Here is a 23,275-nt window from a genome sequence, read left to right on the forward strand (position 1 = left end):
TCACAGTTCTCTGGAGCTCTCTCAGCCCCACCTACCTCACAGGGTGTTTTGTTGTGGGGATAATAATGGCATATTTTGTAAACCGCTCTGAGTGGGCATTAAGTTGTCCTGAAGGGCGGTATATAAATCAAATGTTGTTGTTGTTATTGTTATTGTGTGTAACTGAATGGAAAATGATGGAAATCATTCTTATTTTTTCCTGATTTTCAGGTAGCAGTGAGGTAGTAGAAAAGTGTATTTGCATATTACAGAGCTCTTGTATAAATATCCACAGCATTGAAGGGAAGGATTACATAGCTTCCTTGCCCTTTCAGGTAAGTTTTTTAAAAGTTCAAATAAATGCAATAGCCTTTCATTTTCCTTATATATTGTATTCTGCACGTGTGTTTCTACTGCCACACATAGCTGTCACTGTGCGCTACTCTGCCTTTTACTTTCAATAGCAAAGGAAGTTAATAAACAAAAGGGAAATTGCTCTGTCCCAGAAATGTAATCATGAGGTTGTTGACAAATTGATTGAAATGAAAGCCTTTACAATACCACAGTTATGGTGAATGATATTCTGATCATAGTCGATAGGCAAAGTCCTTAAATATTGGTTAGAGCACATCTAGGCAACTTATGGCATGTGTGCCAGATGTAACCTACAAGTTCCCTTTGTATCCCTGGCCCAGAATGGCTTGTAAGGGAACCTTGTCATTTGTCCTGCTCATTGTTCCTCCATCTTGATGTCACTGATGTGATGTGAGAAGAAGCAACAGGGAAGTTGATCCCGTGCTGATGTGGTGTCACACAGATCTGGCCTCAGTTGATTAACCTGCAAGCATCTGCTCATGTTTGCGATCTTTGGCTTCAGTCCACTTATTTATTGCATTTCCTTCAAGGAGCTTGACAACTGTACTGTTACAGACTGAGAGAGATGGCCACTTAAATAAGCATTATTTCTAAGTAGGAGCTTGAAATTAAATTTCCATATCCAAGCTCGACTGTGCTTGACATTGCACCACACTGATGTTTTTGGCATCTCTCCCCACTCCTGCCTTACATTATACTTTGACTGCTGCAAAGTTAGTACAGGCATAGCCTGATAATGTTGTGCTGTTGTCACTCTTTAGAGTGTTAGGAAAACATTGCCCAAGCAAATGAAAACATTGTCTTAATCCATCCTCTGACATGTTTTCTTGGAACATTGTCTAGTTATGGCATCAAAATGTTGTCTTCTGCTTAAAAAATGCTGAAAAACTAGCACCTGTAAAATTACCATGCAGAGTACTTACTCACTGAACATGGCTTGACTTTGCTTTGGAGGGGAGTGTTCAGGGGGTCCAGAGCCTTTTCCGTCCAAGCACAGCTGCTTTCCCTGACACATTTAGGATTGAGAAGGATAATAACTGAGAGCCTTGGAGCTTGCGTAGCTCAGACATATTTGTGGAATTGAGAGGCATTCACCATGAACTTTAGGTTCAGTAACTTTGTCATGATGCAGCATCATTCCTGCAGAAATAACATTTATGCTCTGCTTCTCATGCTTGACTGGGCCCAGAACTAGAGCTCGTCTTGCATGATGTGGCTTGAGATTTCTAATCCTTCCCTCCCTTTGTTGTTTGTAATGTTTAATTTAATTTGAGTTCAAAGAAACCTGCTATTAAGCCTCTCACTCATTAACTTGAAGTTAATAAATTGCAGAACTTGCTGCTTAAAATTAGTTTCTTAAAAATTAATTCAGTGGAGATTTCTTCCAGTTAAATGTGGATGTGATTACACCCTCAATATTTTAAATTATTTGAATACTGGACACACACTCAGGTATACAGAAGTAGTACAAGTATGTGGTGTGTTAGCTTGGATGTTGTTGACAATTACTGCCTGTGAAGGATTTCTGTCAGTAGAGCATGAATTTCTCACTTCCCCCCTTCTGCTGCAGCCCTTCCACCAGTGGAAATGTTTGGCAGTATCCAACCCATTATCTGTTGTGGAGACGCAAATTCGTCCTATGCATGTGCCGGTGTTCTTCATGGTGTAATCCACATATAGGCAAATGTTATGTTGCTCCTCAATGGAATACTTATACCAGGAAAAATGACTGCCTTTTTATTGTTTCTAGGTAGCAAATGTCTGGCCAACGAAATATGGCTTGTTGTTTGAACGCAGTAGTTCTTCACATGAAGTGCCTCTAAATCCAACCAGGTAAACGGATCATGGGCGATTGTTGCCTGTACATTTGTAGAGAAGAAATAATTTCTTCAGGGAAATTCTAGAATGAAGGTTCTCAGCCATTATGATGATTTAGAACTTCTGTACTCTTTAATTTTGTGTCTTGGCGTGTTTTTGATGGAAACTTCACATAGCTGTTGGGGTGGATATAAATGAATTGGTGTTGAACAAAATCATACTTTGTCTAAATCAATTTTTAAATTAGCATTCATTAAAAAATAATGTAGTTTAAAAATGATATCAGAAAATAGCATAAGCAAGCATATTAAAAGTCTGTACTCATCTGATAAAATTGAATCAGTGACGTTCCCTTCCTCTGAGAACCTAGGTCCCCCTTTTTCATGTGATCCTTACAGCTTTGTGAGGTGGATTAGGCTCAGCAACCGGCCCAAAGTCACACATAGTGCAGACTTAAGCAGAGTTACACCCTTCTAAGTTGACTGAAATCAATAGACTTATAAGGGCGCAATTCTTCTTAGGATTGCACAGCCAATGTGTTTCATGGCTGACCCAGTGTGTTTCATTAACTCGGATCTCCCCAATGTTAACCCATCAGTAACCCTTAAACTATACTGATTCTCCATGGAGGTAATGCCAGCTCTTTGTCAAAGAATGAGCTAGGGCAGGGATCCCCCCCGTTATGATCGTTCCACCACCTTTGGAATTTTGAGAGAGGGTGGTGAGTGCTACCTCAAAATGACTGCTGAAGGAGGTAGAGGCAAATATCAAAATGGCAGCCATAGGAGGCAGAGCCCAGTGCTCCCTCCTTGTTTTGCATCCATGGAAAATGTTTTCATTTTAATGAGGGCAACTAATATCAAGCCTTGCCTAACAATAGCCCTTCTGGCCACAGAGATGGTTAGGAATATACAGGAAAAGTTGCTGAACTTGACTGAAAATATCATGGAGGTGTTTCTGCATCCCAGAAAGAGACCTGGTTTAGCCTCTCAGCTAGACATAACAAAAGGGAGTTTAGAGACCCAGAATACGATAACGTTGATAGTTCAAAGATGGGGTGTATTGGTTGAGGGCCAAAGATACTCATATGTATGAGAAACTTGTAATCGCTATTTTTAAATAGGTTTTGTTAAGATAAAATTAGCAAGAATGAACTAACAGATTTTATATATTTTAAGAAGATATACAAGTATAAATTGGATAAATTTTATGTGGTATTTGATGTTATAAGGTTATTAATTAGCCAAGAGTGTGTGCCCTTATCAAGTGGGACAGCTAGCTATTGTTAGATGTTTTAAAACCTATATATATGGAAAGCTGAATTGATTGGGAGCTTCTTCCTAGAAGGGACTCCTTGCTTGTGACTTGCTTATCTTTGGGTAAGACGTTTCTATGAACTCATGTAATTGCTCTCTTTTAATTATCTAGCAGCAACGAATGGTATAATTTTCTGTTGAGTTAATCAACATTAAAAATGTGAAATAGTTAATGCTATAATAAAGGATAAAATGGAAGCAAAGGTTTTCTAATAGTATCACTTGCATACTGTACCCATAATGAACCTAAAATGTTACTGAGGTGTACCTCTTGCCAGGAAGAAATGGTCTGATACAGATGCCTTCTTAAGTGCACACCTATATTTGAATCAGGCCTGACCAGAGTCATCCAGGACACTTCCCACTTTTGTAAAAGCTTGATGAGTGCCAGGGGAAGTACTGACAGGTGCTATGGTGCCCACAGGTGTCATTTTAGCTAGAGGCTTCCATCCAGCTCATGAAATGTTTGGCTTGTGGCCTTCACTGCTGACCATTTATCTCAGCACATAAATCAGTGCTTAATATCTTTTGTCCTTTTTCTTTTCAGAGAGCCTTTACCTACTATGTTCAGTATGCTACACCCATTAGATGAGATAACACCAATGGTTTGTAAATCTGGAGGTAAATGATGCCATTTATAAACATGAAAAAAATCACATGATCAGAAGTGGTTGCCAAATGTTGGAGGGGGTGTGTCTCTCTGATTGATTGCATTTAGAATCATGGAATTGACATTTATATGATGTGCATTGGGTCTGAATACATCCAATTTATCCAGATCAGTAGTGGATTGACTGCAGTAAGGATTAAAATAGTTATTATCAACCACTATTTTTCTAAAGCTGAACTTTTCAGTAGTTTGATTCCAGACTTAACAATTCCCTTTTTGAAAATACTTATAAAGCACAATGTAACCATCTTATTTTGTAAGGAAAAAATTATTTTTAAGTAAATGAAATATTGAATTCAGAGCACTAATTAATTCCTAGATCTCACAGTTATAAGATTTAATGTTTTTCATTAGAATTGCAATTTCTGGAAAGCTAAAATAAAAAGGCATCTTTGAACAGCTATGGTATGAAAAGACATTTTATTAAAGAATTTTGGACTTTCCAGAGCATTGGTGGTAATGTGATTATTAAATAAAAAAGTGTATGTATGTACACACACCTTACAACATGCATACAAGATGGGAAAAATTACAGGGGTAATGATACAGAGTGGCTTTATTTATAGTATGGGGTGTCTACATGAAACCTTCACAACTTTGAATTAGTATAGCTTCTGAATAGGATAAATAACTTAACACTCTTTTTTGCATATGGTAAAGCAATTTTTTGTGTTCTGGGGATCTGAGAGATGTTTTCTGACAGATGGAGTGTGACATTGAATGAACCTGAAGTTACAGTACTGATTTGATAGCCTCTGGGCAACAAGAGGGGGCTCATGTTGAAGTGGAATTTGGATAAATGTATATAAAAATATACTTTAAAATAAACTTTTGGATATGTTTTATTCAATGAATCAAACTTTATTACTATCCATGTTTTACAATGCAATCCTAAGCAGAGTTACTCCAGTCTAAGCCTATTGATTTAAATGGGCTTAGACTGGAGTAACTCTTTTTAGGATTGCACTTTTAATCCAGTATTTATTGTGATTCAGAGGTTTTATGTTTTAAAGTTGTAAAGGTTTCATGCAGATGCTTTGTATATTTACAAAATGTTCATACGTTTTAAGTAGCACTTTTCCTAAAAGCTGTGGGGAAAATATCAGTCTTCAATGAACGCAAGTCCTTTAAATTAGAAACATGCAAATCAAACCAATGTTGTTTAAGTATAATGATTACTGGATCCTACAGATCTTCAGTCACTTTAAGGTTGAAAAAAGTGATAAAATGTGTAGCATGCTTGATGATAATTTCTTAAAATGTGTTACTACTGATTTCAGGAAAGTTACAGGAAAATATTCAAACAATACAAATAATTTATTCTGTCCTCTCTTTAATCATTGTGGAGAATAGGAAGTGTTAGTCTCTCATTGAATTGATTTGTTTAACCTTTTTCACAAGTTACAATGAATGCGCATACAATCTGTGTACACTGGATATATAAAGAAAAATCAAGTGTTGTATTGAATGTAACATGAATGTATTGTGTGTTGTAATAAATGTAACATGAGGATTAATCATGTACAGCTGAACATGTGATTTAAATCCCACTTTTATCCTGGTACTGGTTGGTGCCTGATTTCATTTATTAAGTGAACGTGCAATGAGTCTTTCATACAAACATACGTGCACGTACATGCAAGATGTATGTGTGTTCACTGCAACATTAAACAGGGCTGTGGTCATACATTATTGGAATTGATTCCATACCCTTTAAAGTGTAGGTGATAATCACAATGTTGAAAAAAGCTGTTCCCTCCAAAACTATGCAAGCTCTTCCTGCAGTTCCTCCTGCCTCTGGCCTATGTAGTCCCATCTACCTTCCAATCACTGTACCTAGCAACACATTTTTAGTTTTTCTCTTCTCTAAGCTAGACTAAACCTGGCAAATGTGAATAGTACAGAGTGACTCTGTTTCTTTGTCTCCTTGACTCCTCTGTAACTGGGAGATGACAAGGACATGCACACATTCCATAGACTTTTTAGGGCAAAAATCTTACCTATCCTTAGGCTGCCTGAGCAAAAATAAAGGTAGATGGAAGTGCCTCCAAAGCTACTTAGATCACATACAGGATACAGTCCAATTCCATTAAAAATCAATGGGAGTCTTGTTAATTTAGTGGGATATGAATTTGCACTTTGCGGGAACTATGAATTTGACTAGTGTGATGTTTATTCAGAACATTTTACGTCACCTTTCCAGAGAACATGCTCAAGGCAGGTTACGAACATAGTAAAAAACATTAAATAACATAAAAATTAACAATTAATAAGATATGAAAAAAACGTTTATTGTCCACGAATGAAGAAACCTCTCCATTCTTGCTGAACCAGACCTCTTCATTTCCATCTATTGTCTGTTGCTCGCTTTTTCAGCAAATTAGATAAAGGCTCTGCATGTCAGCCTCTGCACATCACCCCACAATATCTACAGTAATCCCTGCAATCTGTCATCCTTCAGGCATGTCTTCTGCACAGTATTCCTCTTGGAGGTTTAATCAGATCTTTCCTCTACTTAGCAGGCTTGTTTGGTTCTGCCAGAGTTCAGTATGTCGCCGACTACTCAATGAGAATTGTTTTCCTCAATGCTGAACCTTCCATCCTAATGACATATGATGCCACTCAGAGTTTACATAGTATCTGGACCCTTCGTAGAGTAAAACCAGAGGTAAGCAACCAAGGGCATGCATAGACTAAACGTTAAAAGCAAATATATTTATTTCTGTTATTTATAGCCTGCCTTCCTCCCCGAGACTCAAGGCAGATTAATGTGTACAGTCTGTGATACTTCATGTTTTTATGCGTCATATGGGTGAAGTAAAGAGCTAGATTTATTGAGAATAGTTCATGAAGATTGGGAGCTGCTGTAGCACAGTTGTTAAGTAATTCAGCTGTGAATCAGCACTCTACTGGTTCGAATCCCACTACTGCCATAAGCTCATTAGGTGACTTTGGGTAAGCCACTCCTCTCAACCCCACCATTCCAGCTGTATTGTGGAGATAATAATAACACTAACTTGTTCACCGCTTTGGGTGGGGCATTAATCTGTCTAGAAGAGTGGTATATAAGTGCAGTTGCTGTTGTTGTTGTTATCTGTATTATTATCTGTAGTCAAAGCAGCTAATGGCATCTTTCAGGGTTTCCTCTGTACAAGTGAAGAGCAGGGTAGAGCTAGTCTGGAGTTTCAAACATAGATTTATGTGAACAAGATGGAGGAACACAGACTTGCTAACCTAACACCAGTACTTCTCACCTATGTAACGTGAACTCCATGGCTCTTCTCCTAGGAACAGTAACCAGCCAGAAGTTGGAAAGGAAGTTTTATGAGCCGTTTTCTAATTTGAGTAGGTTCTGGTTAGGATACTGTAGGATGTAATGGGCACAATTCCTCATTGCATCTTTTACATGGTATGATTTTCTGTCAGTTGCTGGAGTCATTTTTTCCCCTTTACTTTGTTGGTCTCAAGACTACAGCTTCTACTATACTTTTCCATTTCTCTGAGAAGATGATGTATTTCTATTTCATTTCATTTGTGCTGAGGGAGGTCTGGCTGCCCCAAGCTGACTGATAGACTGGAGTAAAACTATCTAGCAGGAATTACTCTTTTCACTCTGAATTGAATGCAGCCCATAGTGGAAGGGAGCAGAAGCCCAGTCCTAGGATGCTTACAATGTTCAAACGTAATCCATGAGTGCAAGAACATCCTTGCTGAATGAGATCAGTGGTTCATCTAGTCCAACATCCTGTTTCTCACAGTTGCCAGCCAAATACCTCTGGGAAGCCTCCAAGCAAGGAAATGAAGATAACAGCACCCTCCTGTTTCTGCCTCTCCCTGCCCCTTGTGATTAGTTGTGCAGCACTGCCTCTGTACGTGAAGGTTTCATTTAACTGCCTGGCTAGTAGGCATTGCTAGACCTATCCTTCATGAGTTCAGTGGTGCTAGTGGCTACGGCTACAGTTTGTGGCAATGCAGTGCATAACTTAATACTTCCTTTTTTGGTGTCCTGAATCCAGTGCTCCTCAATGCCTTTGGTTGACCCTGAATTCTAATGAGTGCAGAACATGTCTTTATTTTCACCACAGTATGCGTAGCTTCATAAACATCTGTCGTGCCCCCTTTTAATCATTCTTTTTTCTAAACTAAAAGTAGTCTTTTCATATTTGAGTATTATATTCCCGTAATTATAAACTTCTATCCTCAAACACATTCTGTGGGTATGAAGGTTTACAAGTTTCTTCCATGCTGTATAATAAATTACATTTATATGGTGCACCCATAAAGGCATGGATTGGACACATTCTTGATGAAGGTTTGTTGCTGTTTTTCAGGTATCTTCAAGGTTGATGACCTTATATTACAGTAGTCAATACATCTCTTAAATGCACGCTGCCCAGGAACACATCATCTTTTAAAAGTGTAACTTAAGAAGGTATATGGAACATATCCTGCATTAAATTACAGAGGCTGCTTTTTTTTAACTTTCAGGAGCAGAATGCAGTCTTAAAGTTTTCAGAGCAAGTGGGGACTCCTCAGCATGCAGCCACCAGCAGCTCTTTCACAGTCCATCTCAGAAGTCTGTCTAAGGGTGATTCACCTGTGGCTTCCCCTTTTCAGAATTATTCCTCTATTCACAGTCAGAGTAGGTCAGCATCGTCTCCCAGCATTCATTCCCGTTCGCCTTCCATATCCAACATGGCAGCCCTTAGGTAAGTGGTGAGCTTGCATTGTTTAACCTGAGTCCACCATAGGGACTTGATGTCCTTATAAATCCTGTTTTGATGCCCTTATAAATCCTTTGATCCTTGATGCCCTTATAAATCCTGTTTTAAAAATGCTGTGGGGCCCACTCCTGCTGGAGACTGCAGCTCAGGTGAATTGACTGTTGTCTTTGACCCCCCCCCCATGCTGAAGGGGGAGAGAAAAGCCCCCTCATCCCCCCCACACCATGGTCCCCAGTGGGAGCAGCCCCCTCTGGCATTTGTAAAAGTTAAAAAGAAAAAAACCCTCTAAAATTGCACCTTGTTCCCACGGTGGACAGGGATGTGCTATGTACTTTGACCTTTAATATGGATTATGAGTCTGTCACACATGGGTCTGCCATTTACCTCTTGCGTTACAAAATGGGGATTTCCAGATTCTGGCAAACCTTGCACAGGGAGCCCCTGTGTTGTCCATCTCGCATTGTTTCTTAGTTCCCAGCCACCTCTGAGGAATTTGGCACTCAGAATTGTTGTTGTTTATATAGCGTCATCAGTATGCATACATTCTGGATTTACAAGCAAAAATGGCAGGTTGTTCTGGCCCTGAGAAAACATACAATCTAAATGTTAACCGCAAGAAAGGGACATGGTGTTTTATTTGATGTTCCCTAAATAATCCCTCCTTCCTGCCATATGTTTTTAATTGATATTTCACTGTTTTCAGTGACATCTGTCTGTCTGTCTGTCTATATTGATTTGGTTTTTAACTTGTTTAGCGGCCTTATTTGCCCTGATGAGGATGAAAAGGGGGATATAAATCGTGTAAATAAATAATAATAAACAGTAAGAGACAGGCAAATGTACCAGTGATGAATGTGAGCAAAGCAGTTTACAAGTATTGTTTCTAGTAATAATAATGATGATTCAGTTATGATGCAGAGAATTCTATGCATGTACCTTCTGAGGATTTCCATTTTGGCTTTGATCCCAGTGCTGTGTTGGATGTCACACTGGTCCTCTGAGTTCTCTGACATTCAGAACTTCAATTTTTAGAGGGAGTAAATGGGCTGTTGTGAGAAGGAAGTGGCTGTGAGAAGCCCAAAACGTGAAAAAGGTCATGTGTGAATCTTTATATATGGCGTGTATGTATATATAATAAAGTACACACTTACAAATATTACATATGCCAGCCATATCTATCTAATTTATCCTTACATCCACTTGCACCCTTTTCTGAGTGTTCAAAGCATTTGTGTGTCTGTGTGGTGTGGCATAGTGGCTAGCATGTTGGTCCAGGATCCTGGGAGACCTAGATGTGTATCCTCACGTCTGTCATGGAAGCTTGCTGGGTGACCTTGGGCTGGTCCCATTCTCTTACTGTACCTTACCTGACATGGTGGTTTTGTAAAAAAAATGGAGGACGGGAGAATGATATTCTAAACCACTTTGAGTCTCCTTTGGGAAAAGAAGTGGAATATAAATAATAATATGTGTACATGTTTTAATTGCATTAAATGTTTTATGTGTATTCATTTGTATTTTATAGCTTGTTTTAAAGTTGTGATTGTTCACCATCTTGAGGACCCTAAACTGGGTGGAAAAGTGGCATATAAAAGTTTTAAATAAGCAAATTTCACATACATTGGGTTGAATCCAGACTACATTTTCCAATGACAGAATGGAACTTTCTTACCTCCTCTCTCCCACTACAGCCCTCTTATCTCCTTGAAATGCTACTCTTGAGGGCTAAGAAGAACCCTGAACAATGACGTGGGGGGGGGGGTCTGTAGCAGGAAGGGGGGATTGGTGGAAATTGCAACCTTTTATTAATAATACCTAGAGCCAACTGAGTGTGACTTCCTCCTCTCCTCTCTCCTGTTGTAGCCCCAAATGCCTCCCAATATTGTTCCTGGGTATTCCCTGCCCCCAGGAACAGCATTTTGGGAGGGGAGAGGTGAGAAGGTTGAACTCCACTGATGGAATAGTCCATTGGATCCAACCCATTTTATGGAAGGCCAGTATTATGAATTCCATATATGGGAGCTCAATTTAAAAGGGTAGTAGCATGTCTAAAGGCAGAGCTGAGATTATAACTGAGGACATCCAAGTCATATCTCCAGTTGTACAATAGTAGTTTTGCTAGCTTGAACCTCTAATAGAGTTTTTGTACATGCAACTCATCATGGAAAACTATTCTCTCTCTTTACAGCCGGTCTCATTCCCCTGCCTTAGGGGTGCATTCTTTCTCTGGAGTGCAAAGATTCAACTTTTCTAGCCACACACAGTCTCCAAAGAGGCACAGCATTTGCCAGTCTCCAAATAGTACTTCCACAGATTCTGTCTTTGCACCAGAAACTGAATTGATTGTTCCAGAGCTTTGCATAGACCACCTATGGACTGAGGCCATCACAAACATGAGGTTTGAAAATAGTGATCTTAATAGAATGTGTTTGCAACTGTTTTCTGCTAATGAAATTCTACTTGAACTACAACTGTCCTGTTTTTAGAACAGATGAGCCAACTAGTTGTAAATCCTTCAGGGCTCATTGCTGTCTATGTAATCTTGAATGCCTGGCACAGCCAAATACCTAGCTTTAGAGTCACGTTTTTCAAAGAAAGTGTCCATTTTAGAAAAGAATGTGCTGTGTTTGTTGAAAGTAATGGGTTTGTCCCTGGTAACAGTAGCAGAACTGAGAAATGAGAAGGGACAACCAGGACACATTCTGTAGTTTGTTGGGACTAAACTTGGATGATAGTAAACATGGGCATTTTATGAGGTTTTCATCTTTGGATTCTCCAGGGTTTCCCCTCCACCCTCCATGAATTTAAAATACTGCTTTGAGGTTTATGTATTAGATTGGAAATGCCTGCCTAATAGGCAGATAACTTCTTTCTGTTCCAGTATTAGGCTAATTCTTTTGACTTATCCTAATTTTATTATCATTGGGTTTATTATTTGAATGTTGACAGGGAGAAAAACTCTCAAGCATCCAAAGTATTTATTACAACTGACCTTTGTGGGCAAAAGTTTTTGTGCTATCTAGTGGAATCCCAACTCCAGTTGCGGTAAGTGTGGTCAGAATTCCAAGAGTTACCTGTATGGCTGTTTTGAATTGTTGTGTAAATATGGGAACTATAACACAAGGAGTTGAAGCTTTCATGTCCCGCAGCTAGTAAAAATTTGCTGTGTTTATGGAGAGATAACAAGATGAAGCTTACAGCTGCTGTTCCTACTCCCTCCATTCATTCCCCATTATGACATTTCTAGCCAGCTACAACTTGCCTTATATGAGGAGAAATTAAGGACTGATCACATTGGATAATAATCAATGAATTGTTTATTGTTGTTGTTGTTGTTGTTGTTTTTTATCCAAGTAATTGATCTACAGTGAGAAAACTGTCAATTCAGACATCAAGCCATCTTTCCAAATCTCTAAACATGGCCATCTCGATTTTTAGCAGTGTAAATTTTCTCTCACTATACCACTGACATTTCTTATGTACAATTTTTGTCTGAAATATTTTCTTTCCTCATGCTTAGCTGTGTGAAGTTTCAAGAGAGTAATGACATGTCACAGTTGATTTTTGGCGCTGTTACCAACATCCAAGCAAAGGATGCTGCTCCAGTTGAAGTATGTATGGGATGGTGAATATAAATGGCCTGGATGTCTTTTGATAGCATTTGCTCAGGTACCAGCTGTTTCGAACTCTCTTTTGATATTTACAGAGTGTTGACACAATGCTGGTTCTGGAAGGCAACGGGAATTTAGTTCTGTATACTGGAGTGGTTCGGGTATGTACAGCATTGTTTTCAATAGCCTTTAATATATTTAATATTTAAATATAATATTTAATATTCTCTTGGTTTTTGACACATCTGTATGCTTTTCTGTCTTGTGTGAGCCTTTTCAAGGTGAGGGTCAAGTATGTGTCTAGGCTTTGTGTTCTTCTTCCTTCCAACTTTTCTTTAGTTCTGTCTTGGACTTGTTTCCCATTTCTTAGAATTGGTCCCGTCATTTTTAATTTCTTTCTCTCTTTACATCTGTTCTCATCCTCCTTCAGTCCTGTCTAATACTTCTTCTTTAATTTTTCTTCTGTCCAATTTGCTGTATACGTGTTTCTCCAAAACCTTAGTTGAGACTCCTCCATGCATCACATCTGTATAAAATTGTATTCCCTGTCTATGTTATTTCTCCTAGCAATAGACATTTCATTTTTAAAAAATGTTTGTTTTGGCATTACTGCAATCTCATTAGCAAAACATAGCCGGTTTATTTTCCTTCTAGTTACTGAGTTGCCTGGGATGGTTACTTCTTTATTGACAGAGAACCCCCCCCCCCCAAAAAAAAACCTGTTGTGGTATCTCCCTCCTGGAAGAGAATGGGCTCTTTCAGTGGTGGTACCTTGCCTGTGGAATGAGCTTCCCTACAATACTGTCCTTTAGGCACCACGCCAAAATACTTATTTTTACCAAGCTTTAAATTAAGCGGTATCGTTTGCCATTGTTTTAATGGTTTACTTCTAGCCTGAACTGTTTTATGAGCCTTCTTTTAAACTGCTCAGTGTTTTATGCTCTTACTGGGTGTTCAGTTGTTAAGAAACTTTTATGATTGTGTTTTGATTATGTTTTATTGTGTAAGCTGCCTCTAGCAGGTTCTGTGGAGAGGAGGTATAGAATATTTTAAATAAATAATAAGGGAAGCAAGCAAGCAAGAAGGAAAGCCTTTGCTTCCTTCTAGTTATTTATTTATTTACATTATTGGTAGTCCACTTTTCTCACTGAGACTCAAGGTGGATTACGCAGTGTAAGTCAATACAATCAATGGTAAGTACATTCAATAAACAATAAAAAAGGGAATCGATTGCAGAAGTTTGAAAACAAGAAGAAATCCAGTACAGAACTGTAACAGTGCTGAAACAAAACATAAGCAGTTTAACATGACATATTAAACGATGCAGAAACTATCCAGTAGGCGTATACTTGGAACGACAGTATACAGACAGCCAGTTTAGTGTAGTGGTTAAGAGCAGTGGGACTGTAATCTGAAGAACCGGGTTTGATTCCCTGCTCCTCCACTTAAAGCCAGCTGGATAACCTTGGGCCAGTCAGAACTCTTCTAGAGCTCTCTCAGCCCCACCCACCTCACGGCGATTGTTGTGGGGATAATAATAACATACTTTGTAAACCACTCTGAGTGGGTGTTAAATTGTCCTGAAGAGCAATATATAAATCAAATGTTGTTATTGTTGTTGTTATTATTATTGTACAGTAGTAAGGTATACAGTCTCTATCCGTTTATCAAAGCCTCTCTCTGGAACCATTTCTTTACAGTACAGCCCTCCTATCTGTGTACAAAAATCCCTCCTGAATAATTCAGTTTTGCATAGTTTGAGGAAAGCCAGGAGAGGGGGAGCCCTCCTAACCTCATCAGGCAGGCTGTTCCATGAGGGGAGCCACCACAGAGAATGCGTGGGCACAGGCAACTGTCGATGCTGCCCAGGCACAACGTGTTGCCTGCAGAAGTCCCTTTTCAGATGAGTGAACCTGCCATGGTGGGAGCGTAGGGAGAGAGGTGGAACTGTAGATATGAAGGACCCAAGGCCATGAAGGGCTTTGTACGTGAATTTAATTGAACCTAGTAAGTTATAGATAGCCAATGAAGTGATGGCTTATACCTTCATTTTTAAAAATCCACAACTGAATATTGTTATATCAATATAATGTTATAACAATATGTGTAACAGGTCCTCTAAATTCCCAGCCTTGAGATTTTTTTTTTTTAAAAAGCCAAATCACTAGTATCTTTTGTTGCAGAAATATAAGGCATATCTCCACTTTTTAAAAAGTCAGTAGCCTCTTTTTGTTGTGGAGGTATGCCTTTCTCCTTATATCTCTGCAATAAAAGGTGCTAGAGACTTTTTAAAAAAATGAAAACTGGGTATTCAGAGAATGTGTTATACTTAATGTCATAATGTTCCATCAGTGTAATGATATTTAATCTCTGATTTAAAAAAAACCTGAAAAAGCCCTGTTGGTGCAGTTGTGTGTGTGTGTGTGTGGGGGGGGTAGCTGCTGCTAAAGGACCAGGGCAGAGAAACCTGCCATGTGGAAGCCTCATTGCCACTGTGCAATAGGGAAACCACACATGCCCGTCCCTCTGTGAAAAACACCACTGGCTTGGATTCACCAGTGCATTTTTGTAGATGGAAGGATTTGTAGAGTGCAAATTTCTTGCCTCTTCTGCTTCAGGTTAAAATGCCCCCCAAATGCTGTTCGGAGTATGTGTGTCATGTTTTGTACTGTAGTTGTGGAGAGGGAGGCAAGAAAATCATACTCTGTGGGTGGACATTCCTTCTTCCACAGAAACACTTTGGTAGATTCAAGCCATTATGCTGTCATCTTTAAACAGCAGAGTTAGATATCAGTCACATTTCTGTCTATCACTTTCCTCCAAAGAGCTCAGAGTAGTGTACACAATTCTCTTTTTGATTTTTTTTTAAAAAAATAGTAATTGACAAATCACTATAGTGTTATTAAAAATTACTGATCTACCCCCTCCAAATCCCCCCCAGTGGCTCAAGGTTGCAGAATGGCTGCCACTGAGACATTGAGGCAGGAGAATGCAAAGCAGCCCACCATGTGGAAGCCCTATTGCCACTGCACCAAAATGAGTGTGAGAAAACTTGGGGGACTGTCAAAATGTGGAAGTTACCTTGTCTTAAAACTGCACTCATTGCTCCCATGAAACTTTACATAGCTTTTCTAATTTTTGTCCATTACAAGATAGGAAAGGTTTTCATCCCTGGTTTTCCTGCTCCGTCACTGTCTTTGTCCATTTCAAACCAAATGCCGTGCCCAAGTACTCCTTTGGACAGTATCAACACTCCTTCCAAGTCTTTGATTAAGCACCTTGGTCACTTCGATGAGGTAAGGGAAATAAATGTCTCTTTTGCCCCCAAAATTTCTGTTTCATGCCATCTTGATATCTTTATGAGAGAGTGTTTGTGCGAGTGTGTGTGAGAGAGAGCCAGAGGGATCACTGATGTGTGCATGTGACAAGATTGCAGATCTCTCATGGTTCAAACGTGGTTCAGGAATTTTGTCTCACCAGATTTCAGTTTGGTTCTCAGCCACTAACAGAAGTCATATCATAAAACAGTTTGCAAAATTTCAAGTTCTTTAGAACTCTTTTATCAGCCTGGAGAGTAAAAAAAACAAAAGAGAGGCAGGGGGAAAATGGCCTCTGGCCTGCAGCCTGTTTAGGATGTTTTGCAGACTTAATTAGATAAGGTGGTGCTTAGTGTAACTGCTTTCAATTTGGATGAAAGTTTTCTAGGAAGGACGGGGGAATGGCATTTTCCATTTGAGAATATAAAAGCCAGTGATATATCGTATGCCTCTCCAGCAGGAAACAGAATGCACAGGTTCCTTAAAAAGCTGACAGTGAACATGATAGTCCTTGTACTAATTTAGATGACACACTAGATATAGAGTCAGTGGAAGCCAAACTGGATAATGTTATTTAATGGTTGGAGGACAAGCACTACTCAGTCTGCCAAATAAAATCACATCTCAGAACATCTTATTTCCATTAAAGAATCCCTCTATTAGATGGCCAAATTCAGTATTTTCTAAAATGCACAGGGTTTCTATGTAGCAATTATAACAATTAGTTGGTTCTTTTTTTTCCAATTAAATTTTTTATTATTGAAACTGTATAAAATATAAACATACAATAAACACTAGAGATAGTAAAATACTGAATACAAACAATAATGGAACAATGAAACAAACAACAGTGAATTAGTTGGTTCTAATAAAAGGTACCACATGATGGTTGTTGTGGGTTTTCCGGGCCTTCAACAATACATCGACAATACATCGGTACCACATGAGTTTGGAATTTTTTTGTGGACTATTCAGCTACCTATGCCCTCTGTCCTTGGCTGCTGAAGCTGTTTTAGCTTTAGTTAGTCGTTGAAACATCCTCTTGCCATCCCACTTCATGTGTGCTTGATGGATATGGAGTGGATGCTTTGCTATGAGGATTTTGTGGAGAAGAGTTAGGAAACTGGCAATAGAGAGAAGAAGTGGAGAATTTTGCAAGAAACTGTGGGCATTCTGCTAAGAGTCCCTATGTTTGTGCAGATGTTTCTGGGGGGTTCTACACATGGCTGGCAGTCACAACCTGGATTATTATCTCTCTGAAAATGGTTATAGAATGCCTTGTTTAATCCTGAATCTGGACCTTTGAGGAGGACTGTTGAGACATTATTTTAAAAATTGTTCCTTTCAGCAGCTAGTATTGTCTCCAGAGCTGAGGGATTCTTCTAAACTTCAAGACTCCTCTTATATTGATGACTGCACTTTCCAGCAGCTTGCAACATTTATTCATTCTATAAGAGATCCCGTCCAGAACAGAGTGACCCTGGTAAGTGTTGTGTTATAGATCAAGTAAGCCTACACCAGTCTTGCTCCAATGTCATGTGGTAGTTTGCATTTTAGATGTGGGCAGCATACTTTTAAATTGTTCCTCCTTTGTGATCTTGCCTTGAGCAGGTCACTTTTCTGAACTTTAGTAAAGCTTAAATTGTTTTGGAGGAAGGAATATCCCTTTGTATCCATCTACCCATTATGAACCTCTGGGGAGAAAGTGCCTAATACTGGGGGTGGAGTAGGGGCTCCAAAACTCTGGAGCCCTTTGTATGGAAGCTGATTTGTTCCTCAGTCTTCAGATTTTTAGTAGAGCTACCTCTGTGTTTGTAAGTACCTAGTTTGGAATACAAACTTCTGTTGTTTATAATGGCAGCCTTTAATTTGTGAGTTCTTCTGCGCCATGGATCATAATCTGAGTCTGGGAAGAATCCCTCCCCCACCAAGTGTGTTTAGAAAATCAATTGGGGCCAGGTGGTTCTTTTGTCTAGCAGGCTTTTGATTTACCATTGGAGATCTGATTGGCTGCACAGATTTTTAAAAATGTTACTTCAACAGCAGCTGCCACCTAGCACAAGGATTTTCACTGTGTGACCAAAGGTAAGCCATTTTGTGGCTGTCTCTGCCTCCTGCAGCAGCCATTCTATTTTGACTTCACCTCTTGTGGCAGCCATTGTATGGCAGCAATTTTGTAGCTGTGCACAAGACACTGTTTCAAAATTCTAAAGGCGCCTGCAGGCTCAAAAAGGTTGAGGATCCCTGGTGTAAGTCATCATTTATATTATGAAGTCTGCTGTCAGGCTTGGATTAATTCTTTCTGGAATGCTGTTGCTCTTTGTTTGACACTTTTTCTTCCCACAGGACCTTAGTAATGGCTCAATGGTTAGAATTACCATTCCTGAAATTGCAACTTCGGAATTAGGTATGATTTGGAATCCAGTTAATAGAATTCAGTCTTTACTTGGACGTCTACTTGGATCTGTTCAGTGGAGCTTAGTCCCAGACACTGTGCTTGTCTATCTCTTAACTAATTAATAGAACAAATAGCACACCACAGAATCCTTGCGGCTTTCCCTACATCCCTTCACTTGTCAAGCACATGCTCTTTCTGCCTGTCAGAATCATTAAATTTTAGAACACCAATTTTAAATGTGGCTAAAGCCAACCAAGTTTCCCATTTATTTATAGGCTAGTTGTTGAAGCTGATTAACAAATCCCACTTATGAGGCTTCCCAAACTTCCTGTAGGAAAAAGAGTTGCTTGGGAAGGGAGCACATGGTCTCACAGACTGTTCCCTTACCTCTTAGTTAAGAGATCACTAAGGTTACAGTTGCACCTCTGAGGCCAAAAAAGATTGATTAGAAGTGACAGAGTGGTTTGAATGGCTCACTGACAAAACAAAATGTTCATTATTTTCTTCTTCTCTAAACAGTTAAAAGATGTTTGCAAGGCATTAAGTGTATCCTGCCCAAAGAGGTGGCAGTGCAGATGCTTGTCAGGTGGTATAATGCTTATAATGCGCCAGGAGGACCAAGTTATTACTCTGAGTGGAACTTATTTGTCACCTGTCTCATGAACATGATGGGCTACAATACAGATCGAGTGGCATGGACCCAGAATGTAAGCAAACGTGCAGTGTTGTCACGTGACTTCTAGGTGTTACTGTTATTCATCATTTGAAATTGCAGGAATTTTCCCACAAGTTCCAACAGTTGATCGAAGTAGCTTTGGCTGTGCAGTGGACATACCTTATTGCAAGTAACAATGGAGATAATGTTAGACTCTTCCCAGTTTTCCCCATCTGTCTCCTGGTTAGAATGTATATGGGTTGTGAATGGAAAAGGTAGCGTACAATGCCATTCTAAGTCTGTTGAACTCAATGAGCTTAGAATGGTGTAACTCTTCTTAGGATGGCACTATATGATCCTTGGCTTTGCATGGATGACTATAGATCGTAGAATAAAATGTCCAGTACAAACTCTCTGCTGTTGTAACTTTGGAATTTCTGTTTATGGTATTTGATCATGACATCAATGACCTTGTTTTGACCCTCATTACCTAATTGGAATAGCTTCTTTATTCTCAGGGTTTGCTGTGATTGTTAGATACTGATCTGGGGACTGCATGTTGTTTTGGTAAACAAGTTGTAAATGGTCAGGACTTAAGTTGGTGCCATTTATCCACAGGGCTTCAAAAGTGTGAAGTACATGGGCTGATGCATATCATTTCTTCTAAATATGAACAATAATATATTACTGATGAGTTTACAAAATCCATAAAACAGACAAGTGTGGAGTTTCTCTGTTTTTCTTTTCTTTTTTATTGAAACCATAGCCTTTGTACTGTAATGGGATTAACTTGTGTTGGGGCTTCCATGGGCCAGGTAAAATGCGCTTTGCCTGCAAACCTGCCATTTGCTATCTCTGAACTGAAATGTTCAAAGAACCTGCATTCAGGAGGCACATGATCTAATTGACTGCCAAATGTAAATAATTGCATATTTATCCTGCCCTGCTTGCAGGGAGATCAAGGCATCAGTCATGGTTCACTCCTCCTTCATTTTATAATCACAACAAACCTGTGAGGTAGGTTAGGTTGAGCTCAATATCAGCTAATCAGTTTGTGGGTCTGTGGAGATTTGAACCTGAGTTTCCTTAGTACTAGTCTGACACACTAACCCATATATCATATGATGCTGAAATAGATCATTTTCTTATACTAGACTAAATATTTACACCAAATGTGAAACTGTACTAAAAAGTGACATGATTGGATTGTGGCTATTTGCCTCAAATCACTTACGTGAACACTATACTAAAGTCTCTCAAGTGGTTTGAGGACTGCATCCAAAGTCCCACTGAAGTTGATTGGCCTAAGGCAATGATCATAGGTTCTCTATTTATAAAAAAAAATCATTAAAAACAGCTAGACTTCCATCTAAATAAGGATCAGGGTGCTTAAATCTCCCCAGAGTCCAAGCTGGACTCATTTGTGGACTGGAATATGTAGTGGGCCCATATTTTGAGGTACTGATTAATCTCCAAAACACATGTATAAAGAATAATATCTATTGTGTGTATAAGTGCTACATGTCACCATGACTTCCTACAGATTTGTTTCCATGATTGAGATTTTCCATGAAAATCTGTTGTCTTTACAATTGTTTTCTTTCTTTCTTTACTTTAGCTTGATTTCGAAGGGTCGCTCTCTCCAGTCATTGCTCCCAAAAAAGCACGGCCCTCGGAGACAGGATCTGATGAAGTAAGATTAATTAATTAGTGATTCCTGACAATATCATCCCAATTGAGAGATGTTGCTTCTCTAGGTTTGCAGAAGATGTGGGACAGCAACCCACCCTGGAACAACTATTTTCAGGGACAGTCTGTAAAGAGCTGAATCTCATATAGGTGACAAGAGATGAAGTTCTAGAGCTAAATGACAAATTAAAAACTAAGAAGCTACTGGCTATGGATGACACCTGAGCGTTCTTGAGAGTGTCAAATATGGAATTGTTTGTCTCCTGAAGTGGGTTGGAAGAGCTTTAAATTCTGATGAAATAGCAGCTAATATCAGGGGAAACTAGCCCTTGCCTATGAAATCTAATGCACATTAAGTTATTTTTAAGGGCCCCCAGGTCTTTTTAAATAAAGTGGTGCATCTTAATATACATCTTTTAAACAGCTGAAGAACCTTTAAAGTCATTTTGGAAAATTCATTTTAATTCACTGGTTTGAATTTTGCATTTCTTAAAAGACAAAACAGTACAAACAATTCAGGATAAACAATTATTCCAAATTATCTTTCTGTTTCTATAGGATTGGGAATATTTGCTACATTCAGATTATCATAAAAATGTTGAATCTCACCCTTTGGCCAAAACACTGCAGCTGGATCCACTGGAAGTGAAATTCCCAAAGGACAATCTTTCATCCAGCCACTGCCTGGATTCTTCTACTCTTCTTTTCCCTCATATCCCAGCCATCTTCTGTGTGCTCCATTTGATCTATGAGGAACTCAAGCTGAATTGCCTGATGGGTGAAGGAATTCGTTCTCTTGTTATTCTACTTGTTCAGCTGGCAAGGTATGGCCTCCCAGAAATGAAATCAAGCTGATTGTGTTGCTTGGTGACTGGCAAGAGAACTTGGACTCAGACTTGAAAATAGATTCAACTTCTTTTACAGATTTCTTTAAGTAGAGTGAGCCAGTGAATTACGTGGACCATCTTCTGTTCAGGAGAAAGCCTGGTTCCTTTTGCCTTTTTAATATTCCTTAGGTTTGGCTTGATGTTCCATTGTTGGCATCTGCCAAGTTGGAGGTGGAAACAGGCAAGTAATGGGAGGGGTCATGGCTGAGTGGTAGAACACTTGGTATAACATGCAGAAGGTCCAGGCTTGCTCCCTGGCATCTCCAGGTAAAGAATTTCACGTAGCAGGTATTAGGGAAAATCCTTATCTACCTGAGAGCTGCTGCTAATCAGAGAAGACATCTCTAAGCTAGATGAACCAGCGGTCGGTATCAGGCAACTACATATGTTCATAATGTCTGGCAGTGCAGAAGTACCTCTTAATAAAGAATCATTATCATGCTTCAGGAAATTTAATATTAGGGCCAGTTTATGGATTGCAGCTGTTTTATGGAGTCCTCTTTCAATCGCTCTATGTGGTCCAGAGCCAGTCCTTCAGTCAACTAAGTTGGTGGCGATTTTAAGGTACCATTAAGGGGTGACACAAATAGCTGTCGTTTAGTTCATTATTACAGGGGTCCCCATCCTTTTTGAGCATGCAGTCCCTTTGGAATCCTGACACGGGGAGGTGGGCACAACCAAAAAAGGGAAGTGCAGCCAAACTACAAAATGTCGAGGTTATGCATAAATATAATAGTAAAAGGGGATGTGCACAAAAGAAAATTGGTAAATCCAGATTTGGTACACTACGGAATACTGAACCGATTCTCTCATTTGATTTGGCTATATCAGAGAAATTCAGTTTTATTCAGCCATTATTTCCTATATGGAAATCAATTCTGGGTCTATCCGAGGGAGGGGGGGAAAGCATTTTTCAAGCAAACCTCACCAAATTTGGAAGGAACCTACTCCTGACTGTCCTCTAAAGACTTCCCCAGTTCCAGCAACATTCGATGCTAGGGGCTAAATCTATAGGCTCCCAAAGAAGGTGCCTCCAGCCACTCTCCATTATCCTCTTATAGGGAAAACTATCTGGGGGGTATCCAGTGGGCGGGGAGTGGCATTTTTCAAGCAAACTCCACCAAATTTGCAGGGAGCCGACTCCTGATTGTCCTCCAAAGATCCCCAGGTGTCAGGAAGATTGGTCCCTGGGAGTCAATTCTGTGGGCTCCTGAACAAGGTGGCTCCAGTTACTCCATTGTTTCCTATGGGAAAAAAGTAAAAGCTAATTTCCACTGCAGAAACACACTGGGGCAAGGCTGCCATGGCCAAGGCACACTCCCAAATGCAGGCTTATCCCAGAGAAAGCCCAACGGAACCAAACTGAAGCATGGGATTCCCCCCTCCCCAGAACCAAAATGAAGCAAGGGGACCAACATCACACTAAAGAATCACACCCATTTCCCCCAATCCAAACTGAAGTAAGGGGCACTGTTGCAACTTGGCCCAACAGAAGCAAACTGAAGCATGGGAATGCCTTGGCTTGTGGCTGGGTACTGCTTGGTTCTGTTCTGTGGTGTTCCCCCAATGGCTGAACCCAGTGCTTGGCAGCTGTGAATGACACTGGTTCTGTTGGGCTAGGAAACAATGAAGTTGGCTGGGGCACCTTGTTCAAGGGTCCAGAGAATTGGCTTCTTGGGTCCAATGTTCCTGAAACTTTTTTTGGCGGGTGGGTCTTTAGAGGACAGTAAGGAGTAGGTCCCTTGCAAATTTTGTGGAGTTTGGTTGAAAAATCACCCCTCCCTCTCCTCTCTTCAAAAAAGGCAAGAACTACTTTGTTTGCAGGATTTTATTTGG

General features: G+C 39.6%; 1 protein-coding gene across 1 annotated transcript in view; it reads left to right on the forward strand.

Annotated features, from left to right (window-relative positions):
* ANAPC1 (anaphase promoting complex subunit 1) overlaps window positions 1–23,275 on the forward strand; it is a 67,359-nt gene that overhangs the window by 3,487 nt on the left and 40,597 nt on the right. Inside the window, exons 5-19 of the mRNA XM_054984667.1 lie at window positions 211–314; window positions 2,105–2,187; window positions 4,036–4,109; window positions 6,678–6,826; window positions 8,647–8,867; window positions 11,071–11,280; window positions 11,832–11,927; window positions 12,403–12,493; window positions 12,589–12,654; window positions 15,646–15,789; window positions 17,159–17,293; window positions 18,157–18,217; window positions 18,728–18,915; window positions 20,482–20,556; window positions 21,111–21,376. Coding sequence (XP_054840642.1) covers window positions 211–314; window positions 2,105–2,187; window positions 4,036–4,109; window positions 6,678–6,826; window positions 8,647–8,867; window positions 11,071–11,280; window positions 11,832–11,927; window positions 12,403–12,493; window positions 12,589–12,654; window positions 15,646–15,789; window positions 17,159–17,293; window positions 18,157–18,217; window positions 18,728–18,915; window positions 20,482–20,556; window positions 21,111–21,376 — 1,963 coding nt within the window. The remainder of the gene's footprint in view (window positions 1–210; window positions 315–2,104; window positions 2,188–4,035; window positions 4,110–6,677; window positions 6,827–8,646; window positions 8,868–11,070; window positions 11,281–11,831; window positions 11,928–12,402; window positions 12,494–12,588; window positions 12,655–15,645; window positions 15,790–17,158; window positions 17,294–18,156; window positions 18,218–18,727; window positions 18,916–20,481; window positions 20,557–21,110; window positions 21,377–23,275) is intronic.

Source organism: Eublepharis macularius, chromosome 1 (assembly GCF_028583425.1).
Source record: "Eublepharis macularius isolate TG4126 chromosome 1, MPM_Emac_v1.0, whole genome shotgun sequence".
In the NCBI taxonomy this organism is placed as follows: domain Eukaryota; kingdom Metazoa; phylum Chordata; class Lepidosauria; order Squamata; family Eublepharidae; genus Eublepharis; species Eublepharis macularius.